Source organism: Centroberyx gerrardi, chromosome 3, assembly GCF_048128805.1.
Source record: "Centroberyx gerrardi isolate f3 chromosome 3, fCenGer3.hap1.cur.20231027, whole genome shotgun sequence".
In the NCBI taxonomy this organism is placed as follows: Eukaryota; Metazoa; Chordata; class Actinopteri; order Beryciformes; family Berycidae; genus Centroberyx; species Centroberyx gerrardi.
This window is the reverse complement of record NC_135999.1, coordinates 25556996-25582450: the sequence shown is the minus strand read 5'-3', so window position 1 is coordinate 25582450 and position 25455 is coordinate 25556996. Positions and strand designations below refer to the sequence as shown.

General features: G+C 39.3%; 1 protein-coding gene across 1 annotated transcript; it reads right to left on the bottom strand.

Moving 5' to 3' along the window:
• Positions 1 to 10253: 10253 nt before the first annotated feature.
• Positions 10254 to 24153, bottom strand: LOC144542773 (lithostathine-like). Its single transcript, XM_078290022.1, has 5 exons — positions 24084 to 24153; positions 13800 to 13804; positions 12155 to 12500; positions 10414 to 10603; positions 10254 to 10266 (listed from the first exon to the last, which is right to left on the bottom strand). The coding sequence occupies exons 1-5, from the start codon at positions 24151 to 24153 to the stop codon at positions 10254 to 10256; spliced, it is 624 nt and encodes a 207-aa protein (XP_078146148.1).
• Positions 24154 to 25455: the final 1302 nt, after the last annotated feature.

The window sequence follows — 25455 nt, the reverse complement described above, 5'->3', positions numbered from 1 at the left end:
CATTTACAACTCATGTGTGTGTTGTAAACAGCCTTCAATAGACATGGTTAATTTCTGTGCCGTTTTTGACTGAGAAATTGTAATTTCTCCACTGATAAATCTGACCGTCTGAAACGCAGATTACGTGCCGTGGACACAAATTATGTGAAAATTACGTTGTTCAGATTAACTAAGATGATTCTTCTCAAGCTACAACTCAGAGTGTAGAAAGGAGGGCTAAAGAAAAGACAGTTTCCTCACAGTAACCTAAATTCAGAAACAAATCAGACTATTCACTTTTACTTATAACATTACTGAATGGATCTACACCCAAACCACAACTTCACACATCCTTTTTTAGCTATCTCTTGTTTTCTTGCCTTGTTGTTATATATTTAACCTTTAGACCTATTTGTGCCCATCCAATTCTCCAGCGGACCTCCAGCGATGGTGCCGGCTGTGGTCGCTAGGAGACTAGACACATGTTAAAATGAACATACCTCTGTAATAATAAACTAAAAAAAAAATAGTATAATGGGGATTTCTGTAAACCTAGGCATGTTGATAGCTGGCTGCTGGGGCGGTAATCAGGAGGACAGACTGCAGAGAGGGAACCTGCTCCAGACAGTCATTCATCACAAGGGCAGAAACATCATGACACAGGATCCAGAGGTTGAGGACGAGGTCTCTGGGTTATGTTGCTCTCACAGGAGGACCGGGATTTGAAAGGAGCAAAAAAAGAGAAAGCGAGCAATTTTCATATTCGATCTCTGCTGGCTTGCAGTTGGAACGCTGCGTGGTGAATGTACAGCCGCGTACTGTGCAAGAGAGAGATGGAAACCAACTGGCCCTAAAGAGCGAAGCGGGCTCCGCTGGGTCCTCATTTTGAACTTAAAAATGTTTATCGACTCAATCAAATTAATAGTTCTGGACCTCCGTGATTCGGTGGATGTTTTATTTCAGTGCTGCTGCCACGCAGGCTCCTCTGGGTGTGTGGCTGCGTTTGAATACATGGGTGTAGAAGTTGGTTAGGGTTAGGGATCAGTATATGAGTGTGTGTGTGTGTGTGTGTGTGTGTGCATGTAAGTTTACATAAGTGACCCTATATGTGTGTGATTGTGTACATATACGAATGTGTTTGTGTGTTTGCATGAGCGTATTTGTGTGTACTTATATATTTGATTGTGCGCTTATGTATGTATGTGTGTGTGTGTGTGTGTGTGTGTGTGTGTGTGTGTGTGTGGCCTGTATTCAGCAGAATGAGGTCGGACTCCTTCCTAAGACAAACACTGGGACTAGTTTATCTAGTGTAGTTAACACTGCAGGAAGTATGACTGGGGCAACAAGAAAAGCCCAGTGGTTTATTTCAATGTCTCAACCAATTTTATCACGTTTATCTCAGCGTTATTTTGATAACAGAAAGTTATGTGTAATTTGGGCTTAAAAATTAAAAGTGACAAAAAAGTATGTAACTGTAACTTTATATGTGCCTGTTAAATTTAAATGAAAATGAGAGAGAGGGAGAGAGAGAGAGAGACACACACACACACACACATACATGTTGATCAACTTGTGTTTTTGATGCTTGTTTTATTGTGTATTGTGTATTTATTGTATTATTACTGTATTATTTATTGTTGAACTGGTGGAGTGTCAACCCAACACACACACACACACACACACACACACACACACACACACACACACACACACAGATTCTAAGTGTGATCTGTATCTAAATGTTTTGGCAATATTGTTCTTAACTTTCATGCCAATAAAGCCTATTGAATTGAGAGAGAGAGAGAGAGAGAGAGAGAGAGAGAGAGAGAGACAGAGAGAGGTGGCAGAGAAGAAGAGTCCAACCTGCAGCTCTACCCTGACCCCTACTGACCAGGCATTCTCTGAAGCCACCTAATTTACCCCTGGGGGTCCTTCTTCTATCAATGCGTCCATTGTCTGACAGGATCAGTATCACTGTTTTGGCATACTAATGATCTACTGCCTGATGTGAAGTAAATGGACACTAATCTGCCTTCACACCCTCATACCCCTGTCCTCCAGGCTGCACCGCCCCACAGATCAGCGTCTCAGCGTTTGGACTGTTAACTGTCTGCATGCCTCCATTACATCAGATTAACGTCAATTTACTGTAAAATTTGTTATGGTGGTTCTGCGGGGGAAAAGCCCAGCTCAGCTTTTACACACTTGGATCAGCGTGTTCGCTTCACACATGGCTGCCTGGAGAGCTGTCAGATCTGTTCCTCGTTCCACCGCCAGACACAAATCCCTGTTTGACTTCATTTAGGACACACAGATTGAGGCCGAAAACGTGGATGGTGGTGTAGAACATGATGGGCAGGAGCGCTGGGAACAATCACTTCATTGGAGTATTTGAACATTTGGAAGTCCCTTTAAGAGGGATGTTGGCCTCTTAAAGGGGAACTTTAATACTCTTGGGCTCACTTGACCCAGGTTTCGGGGTTGAAACCGGTACCATGGGTCCGTTCACCAGCACCTGCCTTCTCAACTGTCTCTAAGAGATCATTAACCATCGCCAGTCGGGATGAGCTGCACTTTAATTAGCCTAAATATTTACTCAGAGACTGAAAAATACCCTTCGGTTCCATCACAGTGTAATTTCAGCTTTATTCCGAGCCTGTATCAAAGCCTTGGCTTCAGTGATTGTTTTCTCTGCGGACCCACAGATCACAATCGTATCACTGTGATAATCACTGCCGCTCATTTTATTAGCAGGACTAAAGGTTTATGTAAGCTTTAAAGTGCCAACTGTGCAGGGAGCTCAGCTGGTTTCCATTTTTCTGTCATCGTGGTTTTGTATTTAAACACAACGGGCTGCGGAGCAAAGTGAAATCAATACCGTTTGACCGAATTCCATGATAGTTAATGGTCTTGATTCTTTCCCCCGTGACGAATACAGACCCGTTAAAGGCCTGATGGGAGCTGTGGGTGAGCTCGCACTCCTGGAGGGCCTGCACGATGTTCTCTACCTCCGCAACACCTTTGGAACGATTTTTGACGGGATTTGCCGAGCAATTTACCATGGCTGCTGCTGTGAAAGACTGATGTGATTGTTACTATGGAGACGTGTTTCCGTGGCGACCCACCCAGTGGCCGTATTCCCCCGGTGAGAACTTTCTAATAGCTCACCAAGCCGACCTTTTCCCCTAATGCCATCGTCAATTACTCTGATAGGGAAATAATTAATGAGCCACTTCGCCTGCTCCGAAAAATTGAGCCCATTTTCACATTTAGGCGTGGAGCTAAAAATGAGGCCCCTTCGGAGTATCGGGTTTAGCTCTAATTGAGTAGAAATAATAAACTCTCGCCAAGTTCACAGCTATGACCGAGGGGGAACCGTGGCGAATCGAACGGGCCCGGGTCTCTCCACTGACAAGACGATGCTGTGAAAATGTTTGGGGTAACACTTTGTACTTCTGAGGTGTACCATGACGGGACGCTCACACAGTGTTATGAGAGATCTTGTTTTCCCAGTGTGAGTGTGTGTTTTAAGTCGTGCGTTTGTGTCTGAAAGATGTGGTGGGAGTGAGGCCCTTAAAGGCAGAGGGTCATTTCTGTTTTATGTTCCCCGGACTCTGCTGTGTAGGACTCATTGTATCCAAGAGAAGCAAAGATCCATGACTCGCTTGTCCAGAATGAGTCATGCTTCGTCATCCTTAAACCTTCTACCCAGAGCCTCAGAGACATTTGTACATGAGTCAGAGTCATTTTATCTGATGTGGTAGAAGTACACAAATTCCTTACTGCTTAAGTAGAAGTGCAAATACTCATCTAAAAATATACTCTGGTAAAAGTTGAAGTCCCATTTCAAATCCTTTACTTAAGTCAAAGTATAAAAGTACATCGTCTGAAATTTGCTTAAAGTATAAAAGTAAAAGTCGTCCTCTAAAAAAGGCATTTCTAATGAACTAAACTGGTTCTCTGTTGAGCGTCACTCTGAATCACAGACGAGGAAAAGTGTGCAGCTCAAATCAAAAAACGTTAATTCTCTGCTCTCTTGTTGCTTCTCTCTTTTCTTCGTGTTGCTACTCTTTCTGTCCTTTTCCCTCCTTTTTGGTGTCACTTTGGTAAGCGAGCAGCCAATCACATTTGGAGTAGAAAGTGCAGATTTTTCTTTTGAAATGTAGTGAGTAAGAGTAAAAAGTCTTATTGAAAGAAAAATTTGAGTACAGATGCTACAGATACTTGAAGATCTTACTGAAGTACAGTAGCAAAGTATTTTCACTTAGTTACTTCCCACCTCTGCATTTTATAGATGTCAATTGGCTCCTTTGACCGTAATAGTGACATATGATTCATTCCTGGGTGTCGAATCCTCATATACGGTGTTTGCTCAGTCAAGTTATGAAGTCATGATGGAATTCAGCCTTTACAACTCCAGGTTTGACCTTAGCTTTTCAAAACAAATCCTCTAAGTGGAGTTAGTCATCATTTGGATGTGCAGCGGCTCTACAGCGGGTGTTTCAGCGAAGTGTGAAAGGAGAGCAGCTATGGCCAAACCACACCGCCGCAACTAAGACTACAAATTTCCGATTATATCAACCGCAAATAAATCTGTTTAATGTGCAGGAACCGTTTAGTAATAACACAGGCCGAGTGGTCTTACATATACCAACCATTTCTCCTTCTTAAACCATTACGCAGCCATAAAGCAAATCTGTCTCTGCATTAAGCTTGTTGCTTAACGTCTTGGCAAAGTAAACTGGCATTAGTCCTTGACTTCCCACAGTTTCCTCTCTGCGCCGGCATCTACATTGTTTATAATCCACGATGATGTGCATAATATCAACATGGCTCCGGGCCACATGGCAGAAATACACAGCTCCCCTCATTCACTCATTCAATTAGATGTAAGCAACTGATATTGTAATACCATGTTGTGTTATAAGTTTAAATTGCAGTATTCTTATGCTACATTCAAGATTTAATGATGCCTAAAATACTTCAAATGTAGATAATGAATCGTTTTTTATTTCACAGTAAAAACTCACACACATTGCATTAACAACTACCTTTTTTTTTTATCTTATCGTATAAAGGCAATTATAATGCCATCGTTCTGCAAGCGCTGGTTCAGATTTCAGACGCCATCATCATCATCATCATGAAGATTCAGATTGGTGCTTAATTTTCCATGAAGACAAATATGTACTCAGGCTGCTGTCATTCATCATCACTGATTGAGATCTGATGAAGCACTTTGAAAGCAGTATGATAACAACAACGCTGATTTATAAGTGGGGACTTATGATGAGTGCCTTGTTAAAGCCCCTTGATGAAGTTAAATCCAGTGAAATATTGTGTGTCACTAATAGAACCGCTAAAGAAAGCTTTAGTCGCCTTGTTAAAAGCCCTCGATGACAAAAATAAATAAATAATAATAACTAAGTGAATGATTGTGTATGGATGTGACCAGCAGAACTGTTGAAGTAATCTTTAGTTCCTTAGTGATTTCTTTTCCATGGAGAAAAATATCAATCAATCAAAAGGAAAGTATATGGTACTTATATACAGTTGACAGTGTAATTTGTTATCATCGGGTGTGTGTCACATACAGACAATGTGCACCTGGGCCTAAAGGAAGGATAATATAATTGCGCTTCGTAACCAATCGACCATCAAGTTACATATCCTGGGTTCCCATGGCGGATACTTGAACCTCTGGCCTCCCGACATTGTTATAATAAGCACAACAAGGCTGTAATGCTGAGAAAACATAAAATATATAGCAATGTCTACTAACACATAACATTATTTACACTGAAGCATTTGTGATTATGAAAAATCAAAAGTCTATACTTGCAAATTTCAGTTCTGACATGAGAAGCTTGTTGGTTCCATGTCGCCAGCTTGTTTTCTCTGGACCTGCGTGTGCCAGTTAAAACAACATTGTCACTGATTCCCTATATATCACTATATGTTGACAAAAGAGCTCTGGACATACAGAACTGCCTTTCCCACAATATCAAAAACACAATTATAATAGATGAATTAATTCTCAAATGCTACATATCGATTTTGTGGAAAAAAAAGAAAGAAATATCACCGGAAGTTTATCATTCAGTGTCTCCAAAATATCGAGGAATGTTCAGTGTAGATTTGTCAAGGTCTTAAGTTATCTATTATCCTTTAAAGGGTACATGCAGTCACACATACCAACATCATACCCTTTTCCATTATACTTACCATCAAGAAAAACTATCACAAAAACTGTCAAATACCATCTAAAAACTATCTAAAAACTATCAGTAAAACTCCAGGTAAAGTGCTCAGGTAGGTTCTTTGGTAAAAGTGGCAGCAGGACCATCCTGCAGTCCTTAGTAGGTCCTTCATTAAATTACTGGTAACACTTTAAAATAATGAATGTTTATAAGCCCTTAATTATGGAAGCGTATCACATGCACAATTGAAATGGAAATGTAATATGTAAAATGGCCATGTAATCCTACATTTGAATTTAAATTTGTCACTTGTATGTGCAATTTTTGGCTAAGAATTCAAATTCAAATTCAATATTGTCATTTGCATTTGACATTTCCTATACTAGTATTGACATTTTATTTAAACAGATTTGCACGCTTTATTTTTAGCTTTATTCAAATGATGATGCAAATTGGAAAATTAAAATGTATTTCTCGAACTGCATAGATATGTTTCATGTGATTATGCAATAATGGTGTCAAAATTATAATTGATATGTCATTTACCTTATATGGTAATGGTTATATGGTATATGGAAACATGAAAATAATAACCTATTTATGAGGTAGAATGAACCCAGCATTGTAGTTAATATGAACCAACATTGGGATTGAATACTCAACCCATAGAGATAAAACAGTTTTATCTCTATGACTCAACCCATCTGGCTGGGTTACACTAACAACCCTGTCTTGCTGTGTTAGATTAACCCAGCGTGTGTTCTGCTGTTGTGTCACAGAAGGCACAATGTCATGTACATGACGTCATGTCAAAACAACCTATTTATTACATGGGACCAAAAGAATTGTTGAAAGAGCCCAACAAAATGAATCAAATCATTTACGTTTCTCACATGAGCTAATAACTCTCTTGTAGCTACAGCTAGCCTAGCACGCTTGCTTCATTCTGGTTACAGTGTGACGTCACGGGACAAAACTTTTCAAGAGCGGTCAGGAGCGGGACAAAACTTTTAGGGTGCGGGCAGGAGCAAGTGGGATTGAGATCAATTTAGTGCGGGAGTGTGATGGAATATCGTGGGAGCGGGACTAAAAAAACCCTCTACACTAGTCCACTAGTCCTCTTCAGTGGCCAAATTACAGCCTAGTTGTGAAGTTATGGGACTTGAAGTTTGTTGCAGGCAAAGTTGTTCTGCTGTCAGCCAAGCGAGGTAAATCCAATCGAGCAATGCACCAGAACAAAGATCAACAAGAGTGTGTTAAACACCAGCCACAAGTGTTAAAGGGACACAGCCTCATTATCATACGGGACAAATACAGTAATAAATAGGGAAAAATATAAATGGGGGAAAAAATTACTATATATAGATCATTTTTCTTGTTGATGCATTATTCATTTATGCTCACTGTTTATTTATATTTATTTCAGAATTTCTATGAATTCTATTTCTTTATTTTTTTTCCATTTATTTATTTTGTATTCATTAAACAATGTATTTATTTATTATTTCTAATGATGGCTGACTCTATCCTATCTGTTTCTGACAGACGACTCACTCATAAAGCCAGACACCAGAAGACTAAGACTCAAACCTTTGTTGTAATCAAGATATACAATCTGAACTGACTGATCTTATGGAACAAAATGAATTTTCATGTTTAAATGAGTTTCATCTTATAGCAGTATTATTAATCTGTAACATGAAAATACTCCTTTTGTCAGACACATTTGTTCTCAGTGGCTTTTATTTGAGGTTTTTGAGTATTTTGGATTTTGAGTATGTCAAAATATGTAGTAGTAGTAGTAATGATTATAATAATAATGATAATAATAATAATAACAACAATAATAATAGTAATAATCTTTATTTAGATAGCTCTTCACAAACAAGGAAAATAAAAATGAATGAATTGACAGAACAATACAACAGAAAGATAAACTGCAGTTTTCACCAAATCTGTCGTAATTTACAAGTTTTAAAAAAAGAGTAAATAGAAAATGAATAAAAGGGAGTCAAGGCAGAAAATGCTTCAAGTTGTTTTTTAAAGATGAAAAATAAAAACAAATGGGTTTTCATTTGTGTTCAAATACAGTAGAGTGTAGATCTGTCTCTTCTTTAAAGATATACCAACTATCCTCTGTCCTGTTTTAGGAGAACACCTGTGTGGGCAGAAAATCATCTACATCAGATCTCTCAATACACTTTTACCATACAAAGTCTGTCCTTGTCTTCCAACAGCACCGGATCAGTTACTGCACGTCTGTCAATATCAACAGGCTTTAGAGATCATCTCACCTCAAGAAACATCAGAGAGAAATCAGAAGAAAAATCAAAACAAGAAATCAGAGGAAAAACAAGAACACGACTGAATTGGATAACAGAAAGTGAAAACAGAAGTCTACAAGGAGAAAAAACAAAATACATTAAAAATATACTGAATTACAACTCACTGAAGTGTGTGTGTGTGTTTGTGTATGAGTGTGTGTGCGCGTGTGTTTGTGTGTGTGTGTGTGTGTGCTGTCATCTTTAAACAAACATACTGTAATTCTGTTGGAGATAAGAGAGATATAGCTATATAAAGGTAAAAAATGCAGAATTCACTTACATCCAAAATTAATGACATTTCTTAAAATTGAAAAATTATATATGGTTACGTTATTATTATCACCATCCACCAGGAACAAAACAAAATTCATCAAACTTTTCCGAAACTTAAACTACTAAAGATAAATCTTATGCCTGAAGCTTTCAGTCCCGCACCGATAGTGAAGAAACAAACAAAAAAAATCAAACTGAAGAATATAGTTGTGATGTACAGATACACTAGCATGTTTACAATTATTGTGACTTTTTTCTTGTGAAGTAATGAATAATACTTCATCAGGTGAAACGGCACAAATGGAAAATCCAAAGCATCATTTGAGGTTGCAGCTCATCTCCTTCTCCTCCTCCTCCTCTTCTTCCTTGTGGAAGACCTTTCCATCCGGCTGCTTCACCCATCTCAGCTTGACGCCTCCACTCACGCCTTGGTCCTTCAGTCTCTGATTCATCTGAGAAACAGAAACATTCAAAAACACTTTATTATAACACTGTAATAATAATAATAGTAATAATAATAATAATAATAATAATAATAATGATAAAAAGAAGAAGAAGACGATGATGACAAATAAACTTGTCCATCGGATCTTATCTCAACAGTAAAAGAAGAAAACTTTACTTTAGATCATTAGCACCATTCAGCCTTCTGGAGGTTTGTGGTCTAATTCAGCATAACCAGCTGTATATGATGGGAGGAGTCCATTTTATAGCCAGCCGCCTTCCCACTGACATTCAAGCCAGGTTAGATCAGATTAGTTAGACTGGTAAATGTCTTGCTTTCCTGGCTTAACTTTACCATCCTTTCTTGTTTCTCATGTTGATTGACTCATGCTGATACTGTAGCATGCTGTCTGTATTAGGCCATTATCTTTCATCAGAGGCAACTACATGACACCAACCAGAGGAATTGTTGCAGTTCATCCAAAATGCTCAGAATGGAATTTATTGGCAATTTCCAATTTTTTTGCTGTGGTTGCTATTTGTTTACAGCTGTATCCAGCCAACCAGCTAAAGATTAATAGTTAATCCACTATGTTGTTGCAAGAGAAGATGAAAATTAACTTTTTTGTTCTGTGACTATGACACTTTCTGACCATTGAAGTGGCTTTGACAAAGTTTGAAACTTAGCATGCAAATTCAGTGGAAGGTTTTTAGTTGGTAGTTTAATGTATTATCTAGGATAGTCTTTTGGTTGTATTAAAATCAAGCTGCTATATGTGGAAATTTGAGCATTATGCTCATCCATCATTACCTGCTGCAAGATGGCTTCCTTCAGGTCCTCTAGGTCCACCGAGGAGTCTGTTTTAGTCAGCTTCACCCTCACCACCTGCTTCGTCAGAAGACCTTTAAGGATAGGTATTTTATATTAATAAAATAGGTTTTCTATCCAGTAAAAAGTAAAAATTAAAGCCAATGACCAGAAGGTTTTTGTGAATATTGAATTGACTTCATTTCAAAATGAATTAATTGTAGATCATAACTCACCACTGGAACAGGCAAAGTACATTCTGTGACCACAAGACCAAGTTTCCCATTTGCCTGAACTTGTAGCCACACAAGATTCTGAGATTAAGCGATTTGGTTGTTTGATTTCAGTATTCCAGTTAGTGAATAAAATGGCACTCCCATCTGACCACTTCCACGAGTCTCTGAACAGGCCGATCCACACATAGTGGTCATCAATGGCTAACCTGTGTACCTCATCGTTCTCAGTTTGGTTCCTCACACTGACCAGGTCTGTGTAGTGCTCCCTGCAGTAGCTCTGAGCCTCGGTCCAGTTCTTGGCTTCTTCCACGTATATGAATCTGGAAGCGTCCTGGGCCACTGAAAAGATTTGTTACCAAAAGTCATGGTGCAGTAGCAAAAATTTCTGCAAAATGTTACTTTTGTAAGTGTTTTGCTGGTTTACAGGATGTCCAATAACTCAGTCAAAGCAGTAGTAGCTAGCCAATAGCCTACTGTGTAGCCTCTATGCTGAAAAAGGGAAAGGGGATGATTGAGGGGCCAAATGAGAAAATCTCTAAGTAATCATTTATAAAACATTTACTTGAAGTGGTTGGCTTGTTAATTTTTTGAAAATAAATAGAAAAAGACTACACAGGCAACAACTTAACAGTCAATTTAGCTGACAGCGTAACTGCCTGTTACTGTAAGAAGAGCTGATCAGATTGCTGTTGTAAATATGAAGACAATGTCAGGCTCGAGTTAGAGCAAACGCTTCTTGAACTTTCCTTATAAGACACAATACACAACAAGCAACAGGTAGCCATTTCATCAATACATCTTTTTCTAGGAAGCCATTGCCCTGGACTCTCTCAGTACTAACGAAAAACCCTATTCAACCAGGTACCAGGTAAAGATTTGACATCATTATCTCTCATCGTATATATCCCACTGCAAACTATTATAAATATTTAGAACATACCACAGAGTTACAGAAATATTCAAGTCAAAGATGCTGATAGCAACGCTGTGCTATCGGCTAACCCAGAGATCTAGCAGCTCAAGCTGTATGTTAACCAGGTTTACCCAATACCATTTAGGCGCTCAGCCAGCAAACAGGTTGGTTGTTTGTGAGCATATTGCTTGACAGATGTTTATTAATGCGCAGCAAAGCTGTGGTGAGCTACCGTTTGCTATGTTGCATAAACACAAAATATTGGCTAGCTAGCTTTGTGTGCCTAACATTAGCCATCATAGGTTACTTATCTGTCCAAAAAAAAACCATAAGGCTAACTCTGCATTGAAGTTTCTCAGAGTCCTAAGCTACCTCCACCTTTGAAATGCTGCAGCAATGTTCACTCTGGTTTTGGAGCAAGCTTTGTCATTGGCTTTTTTGGCCTTACAGCAAGGCTTTTTAGGCTATACGTTGCAGAGGTGTCTTGCAAAGCCGTCGTTTGGTCGTTGTACGTTCTTCCATGGTTGCGCAAATGAAGCTGAAAGTAGTTCCGAACGCAAGGGGCGTAGTTCAGGGGGTGGAGCTTGGTTGCATATTGAAATGCCTGGGGGTGTGGAGCATTTCCACCAAAACAGAGAGTAGGCCACAGTTTGGACTGCTTGTTTAGAAAGCTTGAAATCTCAGCAGCCAAGTAACAGTGGAGTGATGGGCATTGATCAACAACACTTGCAAACCCCCGCTGGTATATTATGGTAATTTTTGTGCAACAAGCCAGTAAAATATGATTGTTCCTATAAAGTATTTTACAACGACGCTAGGTGAGATGTTGTCATTGGCTATACATTCATCTGGAGATGGTAGAAACTATAACGATGATTGTTATTGTTGATATTATTAATTATTTATATACGTATATATATATACCTATATATACACACATATTAAATAAATAAATAATTTTGTTGTTTTCCTCTTACTGTAGCAGATGAATCGAAGGATTGCATCACACGAACCATCCCCCCATTTCCCAGCCTGATTCATAAGCCCACAGGTCGCATAGTAGACGTTATGGAAGATAGCGCTGTCCCAGATCCTGAACTCTGCCTGTCCTTCACCATAGTAACCCTTACTTTCCAGAGACCACTTCCAACTATTAATGTCATCATACAGTCCGATCCACACTTGACTATCATAGTTTCTGCTTGTAATGACATTCAGCTTGGCCATATCTTCCTCGTTGTCTATGGTGGCCAGGTCAGTGTACTTCTCCCTGCAGTAGCTCTGGGCTTCAGTCCAGTTCTTTGCTTCTTCCACAAGGTGGTACTGATGAGGAAAACATGGGGGGAGGGTGCACAGTCCTGTGACGACAATCAAAACAACTGCAATTTAATGCATTTAGTGAAATCAGTTTGTACTATACTGTGATATTACTTACTGTATGACATAGGCACAAGATACAAGCAAAAAGGAGGGACAATGCCTGGTTTGTTTTACAGTCTCATGTATCTCACACATTAAAAAAAATCAATCAAGAATGGAGATAGCACATTCCCCATCTACTTGTTTTGTGTTTTCTTTTTTTTAAGTTCTTGATTTAATACTCTGTGAAGTAAATTCAGTGTGAGACATTTGACTTTCTTCATTTTGATCAGAATTCCTTGGAAAAAATTACACTAAGCTGATAACACCGTGATAATAAACGTCTTCCCTTCCATGATGTACGATACCACAGCTCACTTGCACCTTGCTGTCATCGGAATAAGATGATTACTGTGAGAGGAGAACTGCTCAATTATTTTAATTTTTAAAGCTGCTGTAGGTAAGTTCGGGAGGAAAGAGATCAAACCTCCAGAAATTCAAAATCAACACAAGGAATAACATTGTAACAATGAAACTCAGAGTCTGGACCCAAATGCAAACACAGGTGGGCGTAGCAGGTCGGTTTAAGAAAGTAAAGTTAAGATAAGTAAGTAAAGATACTTTACTCGTTTAAGGAGGATACTTTACTCGTTTAAGGAAGATACTTTACTCGTGGTCAAAAGGTAGAAGTACAGTCGGCAACAGGCAATCAGAAAGACTAACAATCCAAATCAGCAGGCAGGTAAGGGAATCAGTAACACCACGTCAGACAGGTAATAGACAACAGAGCGGCAACAAAGCTAAAACCACAGAATTTGAATGATCAACGCTCCTGGATGGTTGGAGCGGCGGCCATTTTTATGTGTATCTATGTGAACCTCCTTGGTACCGTTCGGTACCGTTGGGCTAGAGGTTTTGCAGCAAGGACCAAGCAGTGGAAAACTGCCGTCTTGTGCTATCTCCGTCGCTTTGCTGTCAGCTTTCTGTCAGGTACTCAAGGATTTTTGGACAGATTGGATTTAATCGCTCTATATTACTGTTGTAAGTCGTCACATTTGATTTATTTAAGATAGTCTTGTAACATTACAAAGCTAACCCACTCACCATTCTATCCATTCAAATTCTGTGGCTAAAAAAATTACAGAGGAAGGAAGGAGACAAGGAGCTGATAGGCTGATGGCAGGCAGGTGAAGGTGGGAAAAAGTATCGGGACTAATTGACTGATGGCAGGCAGGTGTGCTGGTGCAAAAAGAGGGAAACTACCGGGCCTGGGGAGAAACACAGAGAGAACACACACAGACACACAGAGAACACAGAGACAAGACTAGGGAGATACAGAGGTAGAGGGAGAAGGAGATGGAGAGGCAGATGCGGGCGTAGGCATGACAGACACGCCTCCCACTCCTCCCAGTGAGTGACAGGAGGAGTGATTGACAGGACAGAGTCACGCCTTCTGCCTCAGACTTCTCCTCATTGGTTGGATGGGTTTCCACACACTTCACTTTGAAGAATGAGAAATGAGAATGGGACTACCGCTGTTTGTGAGTTCTGACATATTATCCTACTCGTCTTTGGCCACCAAACATGCCGATTGATTTTTATTACTTATATATATAAATGTAAATCAATAAAAGTTACCTACTGCAGCTTTAAAAATGTATCTAATATTTGAAGAATCTATAATGAAGAACACACTTCAGATATACGTGTAACAAAATGTAATAAAAAATCAAAATGACATATTTTTGATGAATGCACAAAAAGACATGAACAGTAGACCATACATATCACATTCAGCATTCAGTCACTATGTTGAATGTATATGTGTAGATTGAGAGGTATAGCACAGTCAGATTTCTGTGAAATCCATTTTGTGTCTCAAGCACCTTTGTTTAACATTGTTTAACTATTGTGTATGAAAGTGTTAAACAGCTGACAAATACATTTTAATAAATGTACATTCACAACATCAAGGTATACACAACAGTAATTCAAAGTGCTTTACATAAATCAAATAAAGATAAAGACATAGATAAAAAGACAGTGCAAGAAGATTAAAGAGATGAAGAAAAGTGAAAGTGCATTAAAATCACATTTAAAAGAAAAAAAAAAAAAGATAAAAATAAATAAATATTCCAGTGCAGATGAGTGTTGCCCTAAACTTCTTAAAAAGCCCTGGCGAACAGAAAAGTTTTACGCCCTGATTTAAAAGATTGTAAAGTGGAGGCAGACCTCAGATTTTCTGGAAGATTGTTCCAGGCATGAGGAGCATAAAAACTAAAAGCTGCTTCTCCATGCTTTGTTCTGACCCTGGAACAGTAAGCAGTCCAGTACCTGAAGACCTGAGGGGTCTGGCGGGTTCATAACATTGGAGGAGTTCAGAAATGTATTTTGGTCCTAAACCATTAAGTGCTTTATAAACATGCAACAGAATTTTAAACTTAATTGTTTGGCACACAGGAAGCCAATGCAGTGATCTCAGCACTGGAGTGATGTGGTCCATGTTCTTAGTCCTGGTTCAAACCCTGGCAGCAGCATTCTGGATGAGCTGCAGTTGTCTTTTTTAGAGAGACCAGTAAAGACACTGTTACAGTAGTCAAGCCTACTAAAAATAAATGCATGAACAAGTTTTTCAAGGTCCTGCTTGGACATGAATCTTTAATACCTGCGATATTTTTAAGGTGATAGTAGGCAGATTTTGTAATTGTCTTGATGTGGCTGTTGAAGTTTAGGTCAGAGTCCATAACTACACCAAGACTTCTGACTTGGTTTTTAGAATAATTATTGGTAACACTTTACAATAAGGGTCACTAAGTTAAGGGTTAGTTAATGCTTAATAAGCATTAACTAACCCTTAATTAACAGTTAACTAATGTGTCTGGTAATCATTTACTAATGGTGTTCATGTTAACTAAGGTATTAATTTATACATTATTTAATAGTCATCTTTATAAACTATTAAATAATGTATAAATTAATACCTTAGTTAACATGAACACCATTAGTAAATTACACATTAGTTAACTCTTAATAAGGGTTAGTTAATGCTTATTAGCATTAACTAACCCTTAACTTAGTGACCCTTATTGTAAAGTGTTACCTAATTATTATATGTTATCCATAACAAATTTAGCTGTTAATCTCTGAAGATATTCCATAAGTGGTGTTGTACTTGTGAAAGGCACTGTTCCATTTTTCTTTTTTCATTTTTCAACACTTACCCATCACCTCACCACCATGATCATTAACTAATGTTCTTTATGTAGCTGAAATGTTCTTTTAAAGAAATGATGCCTTACCCTTTTTGTGTAAAAGTGTCAGTCAATCTTTCTGTCACTCCTCACTTGCAGTCCGACAACACTGGCTTGGCAGTATGGATGGATCAGTGTAATGTAAGTGTAGTGAGCGCAGGTCTGACCAGTGCAGTCCTCTAACATTCAATGCAATGAATACCATATACATTTTGGAGAAGTGTCTCAGGTGTTATTGTGTTAATGTGCAAATGAAAGCCCAAAGGGAACTACTAACTATTATTTAAATGACATGGCATGACAGTGAATGCTGGTGACTCGATACATTTATGTAAATCTGTTGTGAAAGTGTATTACTATTTCTGGACTGCCAGGCCTGAACTATACTGTGTCACTTTGGTCAAATCCAGTCAGTTTGAGAGCAGCCTTGTGGTTTTCCTGCAGAAAGTGTACAATAAAATATAATTACTGTCATTGTACTTTTGTTTGTCTTTCCTTTGTCAAGTCATGGCAACGAATATCTTACTAAACATTTGCAAATGTTTAATGAATGTTATTTGCTGCAACTTTAGATTGGGGGCTGCAAAACGTTTACAACTGTTTAACAGATTGTTAATAAATATTCTAACAAATATTTTATAATAAATGAATAAAACCTCTGTAAATACTTTGTCGAGCATTTAGATATCATCTTTTAATGATCAATAAATTATTTGTATAGATTTGTATAGATTGTTCATCATTAATTAAGAACAATAATGACATCACATGCTCCCTAGGAAGTTACATGTACACTACATTAGGTAATGTTTTACAAATGATGTATTAGCAAAAGTATTCTTGACTTATAAAATATCAAATACAAAGATTTAACTAATGTCATTACTAATGATGTACTAATTTGTTATAAATTATTAAGATATAATTGATAAATCATTAGAAGAATGAATTGATGATTAACTCCACATGATCTCGTCATTAATTCATCAGTAATTCATTGTTTATTAAGGGCTTATAAACATTCATTAAGTGTTACCCAATTACTACAATGAACATAGCAAATCCAAAGAGCTGTCAGTCAAGGAAGACAGATCTGGAAGAGGACGCCCGCCCTCGCCGCTCCAGCTCCGGTCCCCACCACAGCGGACCGGTACAGCTGGCAGAGGCCTGACGAGCGAAGCCCCTCCAGTGTGTCTGATCTCCGGGGAAGAGAACCCGATACCTCCCTCCATCCCCTCGCTCTCCACGCTTGGACGAGCGCACTCACTGTACCGTGAGCCGCAGAGTATGTGATTTCACTGTTTGGGTTGGCAGCCCGGACCTAAACCTGTCCGCGTCTTCCAGGCCAGCTGGATTGTGAGGGGGGGAAAAGAAAGGAATCATAGAAGAAATATTTGAGCAATTTCCCCTTTTAGTTCCTTTGATAGAGCTGTGTGTGTATTCTGGTATAGTACAAACACATTAGTCATGTTTGTGACTTTTGTGCTGAATTCAGTGGTGTTGAGTCATGGGTTGCTTATGTTTTTGATGTTCATAGCTGAATGCAATGAATGCATGCAGCACTGAGGTCATATCTGTAAATGGGGTCATGGACAATCTCAGTTTATAAGGTGTTTAGGTCAAACCCTTTAATACTTCAGCCCATGTCGGGTTGTCGGTTGTTCGGCTTGTTGATTGTAAAAAGAGGGAATATAGCCACACACTCTTCTCTCCAGGCTGTGACATTTTTTTGAACCCAAACTTTTCAGTGCAATTTGTTTTTGTGAAAGTCCTATATGGCCTTCCCCTAACAGACCAATTCATTTTGGCAGGGGCGGACTTAGTGATTTGGGGGCCCTAGGCAAAGGCAAGCATGGGGCCCCCTGAATCCCAACCCTTTCCCTTTTTAATCCATCCTTTCTATACATTACCTTCAAGTTGGGCTGAGCAAAGTATGCATGCAAGGGCACTTTTTATTTGTTGTTCCGCCTCACATGGGTAGCTTTGCTTATTATTATTATTTTTATTTTTTTACTTCTCTCTACTGATGCAGTGGCAAGGAAAATTAGCTTAAAGTCAAGTGGCACAATCACAAGAAGTGGAATAGCCCACTGTAGCCTGAATGAGTAGTGGGGAGACCATGACGGGTGTTTTTCAATAGGTACATTTATTTTAAATTGATTAAAAATAAGTTTACATTCGTTCTATTCTTGTCTTCTGTGGGGCCGTCTGGCTGCCGGGGCCCAAGGCAGTCGTCTACCTTTGCCTAATGGTAAGACCGCCCCTGCATTTTGGGAAACTGAGTGTTGTCCTTTTGACTGCTGGTTGTAAAAAGCCAACATACACTTTGACTCTCCAGGGAGAAGGCCTGAAGCAAATCCCCCAATGCACAATACTTGATATGAATGATGAGATTGAATGCGCTTGGCACTTCAGCAGAGTCCTTGCCTGTTTCCCGTGTCCGTCCTGTGAAAACAAGAGTCGACAGGGGGGCGACATTCCTCCAAACATCTCCATACAAGAGGTCTCTGTCTATTTTTGGGCCCTGCTCCTGCGTCCCACACATACATGATTCCCCTGGAGTGTCTGGCGACATCTTTTTCCCAGAGATCTATGTATACATGCGTCCTGGGTCATCTTTGTTTCAAGCATGCGGTTCCCAGAGACAAGGTCTGTCTCGTGGAAGTGGGCAAGACGGTGAGAAAACCAGCAGACAAACGGTAGAGTTTGCCAATGCCAACATATAAATCGATGGCATTTAGCATCTGACATTAACATTCAGCCATTTTCCTCATTCATAGCAATTAAACTGCTGAGAAGTAGATTAGAAATGTATGGCATGTTGAGCAATGTCCTGTAATAGCCAAGATTTAATGTATTATTAAATCAGATTCAGGTCTTTCACGACGGAAAAATATCTTTTATATCTAATAAGTTCTTGGCTCATTTTAGATTTCCTCTGCAGTACCAAATAAACATGTCATATTGAATCATTTTGATTTGACACTCATCAAATGGTTGGTCACTGTGCATCCTCTCCAGAGGACGATGGTGGAAAGTCTCCCAGAGTGCAACTGGTCTGGATCTTCTCCAACACTACATTCTGTTGTTTTCCGATGCACTGACAACTTCTGTCAAATAGCTCCCGGCTCTGTGCTGCGAAGCATTACAAGAGCTGCTTTCCAAAATTAGATTTCCATAATTTATCCACAGTTTGAAAAAACTGAAGCTTCCTCTTACATGATTGCTGGAATGAAAGCAAATCATATTAAGCGTTACTATTAAACTTCCAAGTCGTCTTAAGATCTTTGATTACAAAACGATTGCATTTTTTTTTTTTTTTTTTAGTACGGAATCATCTGTGCTTTTGACATATTGACTGATAAATATCAGGAAGCATTTTCTTTCCAAAATAGATATGCTGGATATAACTCTACTCCTAGATTGTCATCTCTAGACTGCAGTCAAAACTAGGACAGCACCTACTTTGCCTATCTACAGTAAGCTTCTGTTCCAGCGCTGGACTGGGAGCAAAACCTGCAAACGTTGCGGTTCTTTTGGAGCAGGGGAAAAGAAAAACCCCAGTTGCACAGAAATGTGTGATCTATCTGTCTATTTTGTAGATCAAGAGGTCACTTTGAGTTGAATCTGACGTGTTGTTTTAGGTGTATTCCACAGCATAGCAGATATAAAGACTGATAACAGGGGAAATGCTTACATTTTGTTTGGGCTTGCAGCCACCCCTATGCCTTCAGATGCATGATGAGGTGAAGCTGCATGCAGTGCAGAGAGAAAAGCCTTTTGCTTTCTGCCTGATCCATGATCCTCCATGTGTTCGTCTTTTTCGGCACTTCAGCCAAAATGCACTTCCACGGCTGGATAAGAGAGGACACAACTCCGTTTTAAGAGCACTTTAAAATAGACATGCACTCCTTCTTTCAGAGATCTACAGATAACCACTGAATAGAAGAACTGACTGATCCGCATAAACCCTATGAGAATGACCAAACAGCCTGTCCAGATGCTTCCAGTAAAATATGATAGGGTTTCATGTTAACGGTCAAGACAGATTCTACATTTTCTCTGGCGCTTGGCTGACAGATCTGTGTTTTCCGTCTTGGATGCTTCTGAGTCAGGCTTCAGTCAGTAATCATTTTTCATAACTGCACCGAAACTCTTGGATGTTGCGTTCTGTCTTTAGCGAAAGGAACTCCACGCCAAGATCCAGTAACAAAATCTTTTAGACAAAACTAAAGAGGGAACTGACATTTAGTTGGCAAGTAGATGTCAGCAATCCAGACATTGATCACTCTTCAAAGGATGGATTTGAAGATTTATAGAACATGAGATCAGTGTGGAAGAGAGATATATGGGGAGCAGCTTTTGATGGCACTTGTTTTTCTTCCTTTTTTCTTTAATAAGCAAATCATGTGTTAAACTTTCATATGATGTCAGTCAGTGTATTCAGTTTGTCCAATAATCAAGCAGTTGTTTCCAAACCTAGTCATTTGTTTACTGCAAATCTGCAGCAGCACATCAATCTTGTTTCCAGTAATCCGTTTCATGAAATTATTTCCATTGCCATGTTTTTAGGTAATGAATGAATTACACATAACAAAACATTTCAGACACATCAAAAATCCATATGTAACAGTTCACTAGTTTGTAGCAGTTTGCTTTCAGTCATCAGTCATTTTATTTACTGAGTTGCTTCTGTCTGTGTCACTATATTTCCATATATTCATCCAGAAACACTACAATTACAATAAAACACTCGCTACTTGACTGCTTAGCTAGCAGCAGGTTAGCTTGCTACGCTAATGCTAGTGAACTCACACATGAACTTTTCAACATTTTAGCGAACAAATGTGTCTATGACTCATAATGTTGAAACAACATTTTATGCCTTTGTACTAATTCACGCACACACACTAAGAAAACCATGAAAATAAGAAATAAATAAAATAATGCACTGAAATGATTTGGGCACTGTTATTCAACTAGCATTACTCAAGGAGTTACATATGTCATTCAACATTATTTAAGGTGTCCTCTGCTTGTCTTTCACACATCATTTACCAACAGGATGGCAATAGTCAGGACAGGAAAATGACTTGTGGTTTCCAGAATACAAGACAATCAGCCACTTTAACCATTTAACAATTTGACAGACAACCTATTTGAATTTTAGGAAAAAAAGAAAACCCTAGGCAACAGTTTGCTAGCCAAAGCAGCTGCTGGAGAAGACAAACTAAGGAGTGGCTGGAAGAGAAGACAACTCTATCCAAAAAACACATTTGACATCAACTGACTAAAGTCTGGTCTTATTTCTCTCCTCTGATCGCAGTTATCTAAGAAACAGTGTTGCCACTGAGGTGATGAGCATGTTTAATGGGCGATGGATCTGAGCAGCAGTGTGTATTCCTCTTTACTGGAGCTCTCTCTCTCTCTCTCTCTGATAAATCTCCAGATTCCCTCCTCGCATTCACAAACCTCTTAATTCCTCTGCACCATTAAATCTGATTGTAATAGCCTCTTCAGACAGTTTAAGCCTTTAGGTCTGGCAAGGCTGGAGGTCCTGATCTCGGATCCTTGTGGCAGCCAGCGTTGCACTGTACTGCAATAAGACAACGTGGAAACAATTTGATTTGATTGAGTAATCCGGTTTACTTTAATACATCATTTTACAGAGCTTTCTTTCCCCTAATCGCTGCAGTCTTTGCTAACAGCCTGTACGTTGAACCCAGCCGGCCGCAGCAGCCGGAGTGTCTGGCCTGGTGTTTGCAGCGACATGGTAGAGTGAAGAAGGAGGAATGTTGTTTCTGATTCCTCCAGGAGCCACGGTCGCTCCGCAGACAACCTAACATGGCTGTGAGCTGGCATGCGGCCTCGCTGGGTGGCATTACGCATGTGGCCGACAGAACTGGAAGGTTAAACGATGGCTTGGATGTGCTGGGCTTCTTCTCCTCTACATTTCCCTGTCATATTCTTTATATATTCTCATTTCCATACATGCACACACACACGTAGGCGCCGTCACGTTTGCAGACACACACACACAGGCTTTGCATCATACTGCGATGTGTTTGTTTTCTATTAAATGTGTTTGCATTTGTTTGTGTGCCTTGTTGCCCTGTGAAGCACTTAGCTACAAACTTGTTTTGTTGAAAGGCCTCGATAAATAAATTCACCCTTGACTTCTTTATCACTCCATCTGTTCTCATCCTTTCCTCTGTCTCTGTCATTTGCTTGCTTTCTTCTTTCTGTGTGATTAATGTGTTTATTTGCATGCATAATCAGATTATGACTAGGCCTTGTCTTGGTGTTAAAGGAAAAATGTACCCTAAAACACTTTAACATGGCTTTAAGAAACAGCTATTGGCAATGTACCTTGCATTTGTGGGGCAATTTTGTTGTGTTTTGTGTATTTTTCTTATTTTTGCAGATGACTGACCAAACGTAGACAATGTAACGTCATGTCAGCATATTTGCAGCAGCTACAATGGAGTTTAATAACAGAAAACTATCCAAAGCATCAACTGTAAACAGGTTTACAGGTTTTGGTGTCAGTTCCTCAGAATCACAGAGAGAGGGCTTCTTTCTAGACTCACCACTTGTACTCACCACCGAAGAAGTAGACGAGGCAGGTTGAAGGAAAGCGGGTTCACCAAAAAAAACAATTTCAACACTTCATCTCAAAATAACTCCTGGAATGCATTGGGCAACACAAATTGATGATATCTAACAGTGTGAGAGTATCAGAGGATGGATTTTTTTTCAAAGTCAGACTCAGCTAAGGTGGTCTTGACTTCAGCCCTGCCATGATGTTATCAAACACAGGTTGACAGGACAGTGATCCATCACACTGGAGGTGAGAGGGCGAGGATAAGTGTTCCTGTAGTCCGCTGCTGATGTATGAACCTGGACATCAAACACTCAGACACGCCACATATGTTAAACTTTACATTAACGATCAGCCGTGTAAAAACAAAAAGTACACCAATCCTTTAAGCACCCTGATCACATTTGACTCGCATATTAAGTGTTAATTTAAAAAGTGGCTTTTTCAAAATTATACTTAAGTAAAAGTATCAGTGTTTTATATTAAACCACAGCCAAGAGTAAACGTTCATGCTCAATATTAACTGATACAGTGTAGTATAGTGTAGTAGTACAGTAGCTAACTGTATCAGTGATACAGTTACAGTATGCAGGTTCAGTATCTTTCTCTTAAAACTGACAGGTTTTAAAGTGCATGATTTTCATCACCTAATCAAGTATTTTGCATTCAAGTAGATAGTAATTGAAGGTGTTAAAGGGCCTAAATTTTGTGAAATATAAAGTAGGATATTTGATTTTAGATGTAGTGGAGCCAAAGTAAAAACGACCCAATTAATGTTTCTTAGAACAGTATTTAAGAGAAGACTTCATTTTTGGAACGACTACACACCTCAAGGCTGATATTTAAGGAGGTGTATGGCGAGGAAGTGTAGAAAGCACATAGTTTTTGAAATGGTTTCTCAATCTATGAGGTCACAATCATCGCATTTAACTTCATCAGGCCAGTTTGTCTTTCTGAGACATTAAACAGGTTGCTCACAGCTCAAGTTCAAGTCCAAAGTTCAACTAATGACACATCACCCCAAAAATGCACCGAGCCATTTATCTTTTTTCAGATTCATAACATCATGAAGGGCTCGTTAATCTCAATATCATCTTCACTAACGTTATTTAGATTGTATGTTCGTTGGGTTACACCGTCGCTGTACATTTTCCAGTTCCAAATGTACCTTATCTCATCTGTGTGTCGTTCAAAATGGATAATGTAGTTTGAGTTGATGGATTACAGATAGTAGCTGTCTTATCACATCCAGAGGTTAATAAACCTGCTGCTGTGAAATGTGATGAATGGAGGAGGAGGAGGAGGAGGAGGAGAAGGAGGAGAAGGAGGAGGAGTAGATGAGAGGAAAGGAAAGGAAAGAAGAGGAAATGTAAGGAGAGGGGAGGAGGTGAGGACAGGAGAAACAAAAAGAGAGGAAAGGAGAGGAAATGAAAGGAGAGTAGAAAATAAGAAAAGAGAGGACAGGAGAGGAAGGGGGAAGAATGAAAGAGGAGAGGAGAGGAAGGGAGAGGAAATAAAAGAAGTGGAGAGGAGAGGAGACAAGGTGAGAGGAGGTGAGGAGACAAGCCTCACAAACAGACTGTAATGTCACCACAATTCCCCATCACACATCTACACATCTGCAGTGGCAACATAAATCCCTACTCCTATGCCATCATGAGGAGTATGCAAATTTGAATATTTCTCATATCTTACTCTTTTCCTTTCCAGAGAACGTCTCTCTGGCCTTCATCCCCCTCTTATTCCCCCTCTCATTCCCAACCATTCCCGTTCAGACTTCATCTGTCCAGCAGCAGCTTGTTTTGAAGGGACTGTTTAACCAAGACTCCCTAGTCTGCTTTGTCACACACACCAAGATAAATGGATGTCTGATGGGCATTGTTCAGATAACAGAACTGACTCTCTGGGACCCAGCAGTGTCCATGCAGCAAACACACACACACATACACACACATACAAGACATACACACAAATGCAAACACATACACACATATATTCAACAAAGTGCTGCTGTATTTCTAAGGTTTATCTGGTACTTTAAGCTCAAAGTGTGACCCTCTCGCCCATGACTCCCATTGAAAAATCATTGTGGGATTATGATATGGCTGTTAATGGGAAAATCTGCCTATTTTTCTTATGTCTCCAAAACATTGGCAAGGTTTTAACTGATGACAGTTTATCCATGCAGAGAATGGGGTGTTTGTGTGGGCTGTCGAGGAACCCCCATGTCACCCACACACTGACTCTGCTGTCTGCAAGAAAAGGACCAGAGAAGAAGAGAAATCGGAGAGGAGATAAACCTACACAGGTTATCTTGGGACGCTTCCTCAGTACAGAAGAACAGTAGGACAGAACCTCTCATTAAACTCTCATTAAACTAGAAATATGTACATAATGTTCAAAAAAATCAGGTAAAATCAGGATATATATTTCACTAAATCCACATTTATGCAGGTATATATTATTCTACTTTTCAAAAAAAGCGTAAAAAAAAAAGTAGCTTATAAGACAAGTAAACGTGTACAGTTAAAAGTTAAAAAAATAAAAATAAAAACGTCAGAAAAATTCCGGCCCAATTATTTATTTTCATGAAACTATTCAAACAGTTGCAGTAAGCAACTGACCAAACCTGCTCAACACATTCTGAACATCAAACATTTTTAACCTCTGTATTTACATTACATTGTAATGATGTTGTTTGTGAGGCTGAAGCAAAGCGATGTTGCAACCCCTTTTTCCACTGTGTAGTTCTCTTATCACAGAGAGAGAGAGAGAGAGAGAGAGAGAGAGAGAGAGAGAGAGAGAGAGGAGAGAGAGAGAGAGAGAGAGAGAGACAGTGGGTGGTCTGGGTCCAAGGGAACCTTTTCTGTGTTCGCTCATTTTAAGTGTGACCCAATTAAAGCAAGTGGCATGATGTGAATTTTCACAAAGTCGGGGCGGTGGTGGATGAACATTGCTGTCCTTTTTTGGAGAGCTGCAACTCAGAGCAGTTTTATTCCTGTTAGAATTACAATTTGTTTAAAGGTGCTTCACGTAGCATTTTAACATCAATAAATCATTACCACAT

Bases quoted from the DNA above. Each gene is read 5' to 3' on its own strand.
- LOC144542773 (XM_078290022.1), bottom strand. From the start codon at position 24,153: ATGGTTGGGAATGAGAGGGGGAATAAGAGGGGGATGAAGGCCAGAGAG. The intron at 10,604-12,154 runs GTAAGAGGAAAA...AAATCTTTTCAG, and splicing joins CCTTCGATTCATCTGCTACA to TGGCCCAGGACGCTTCCAGA.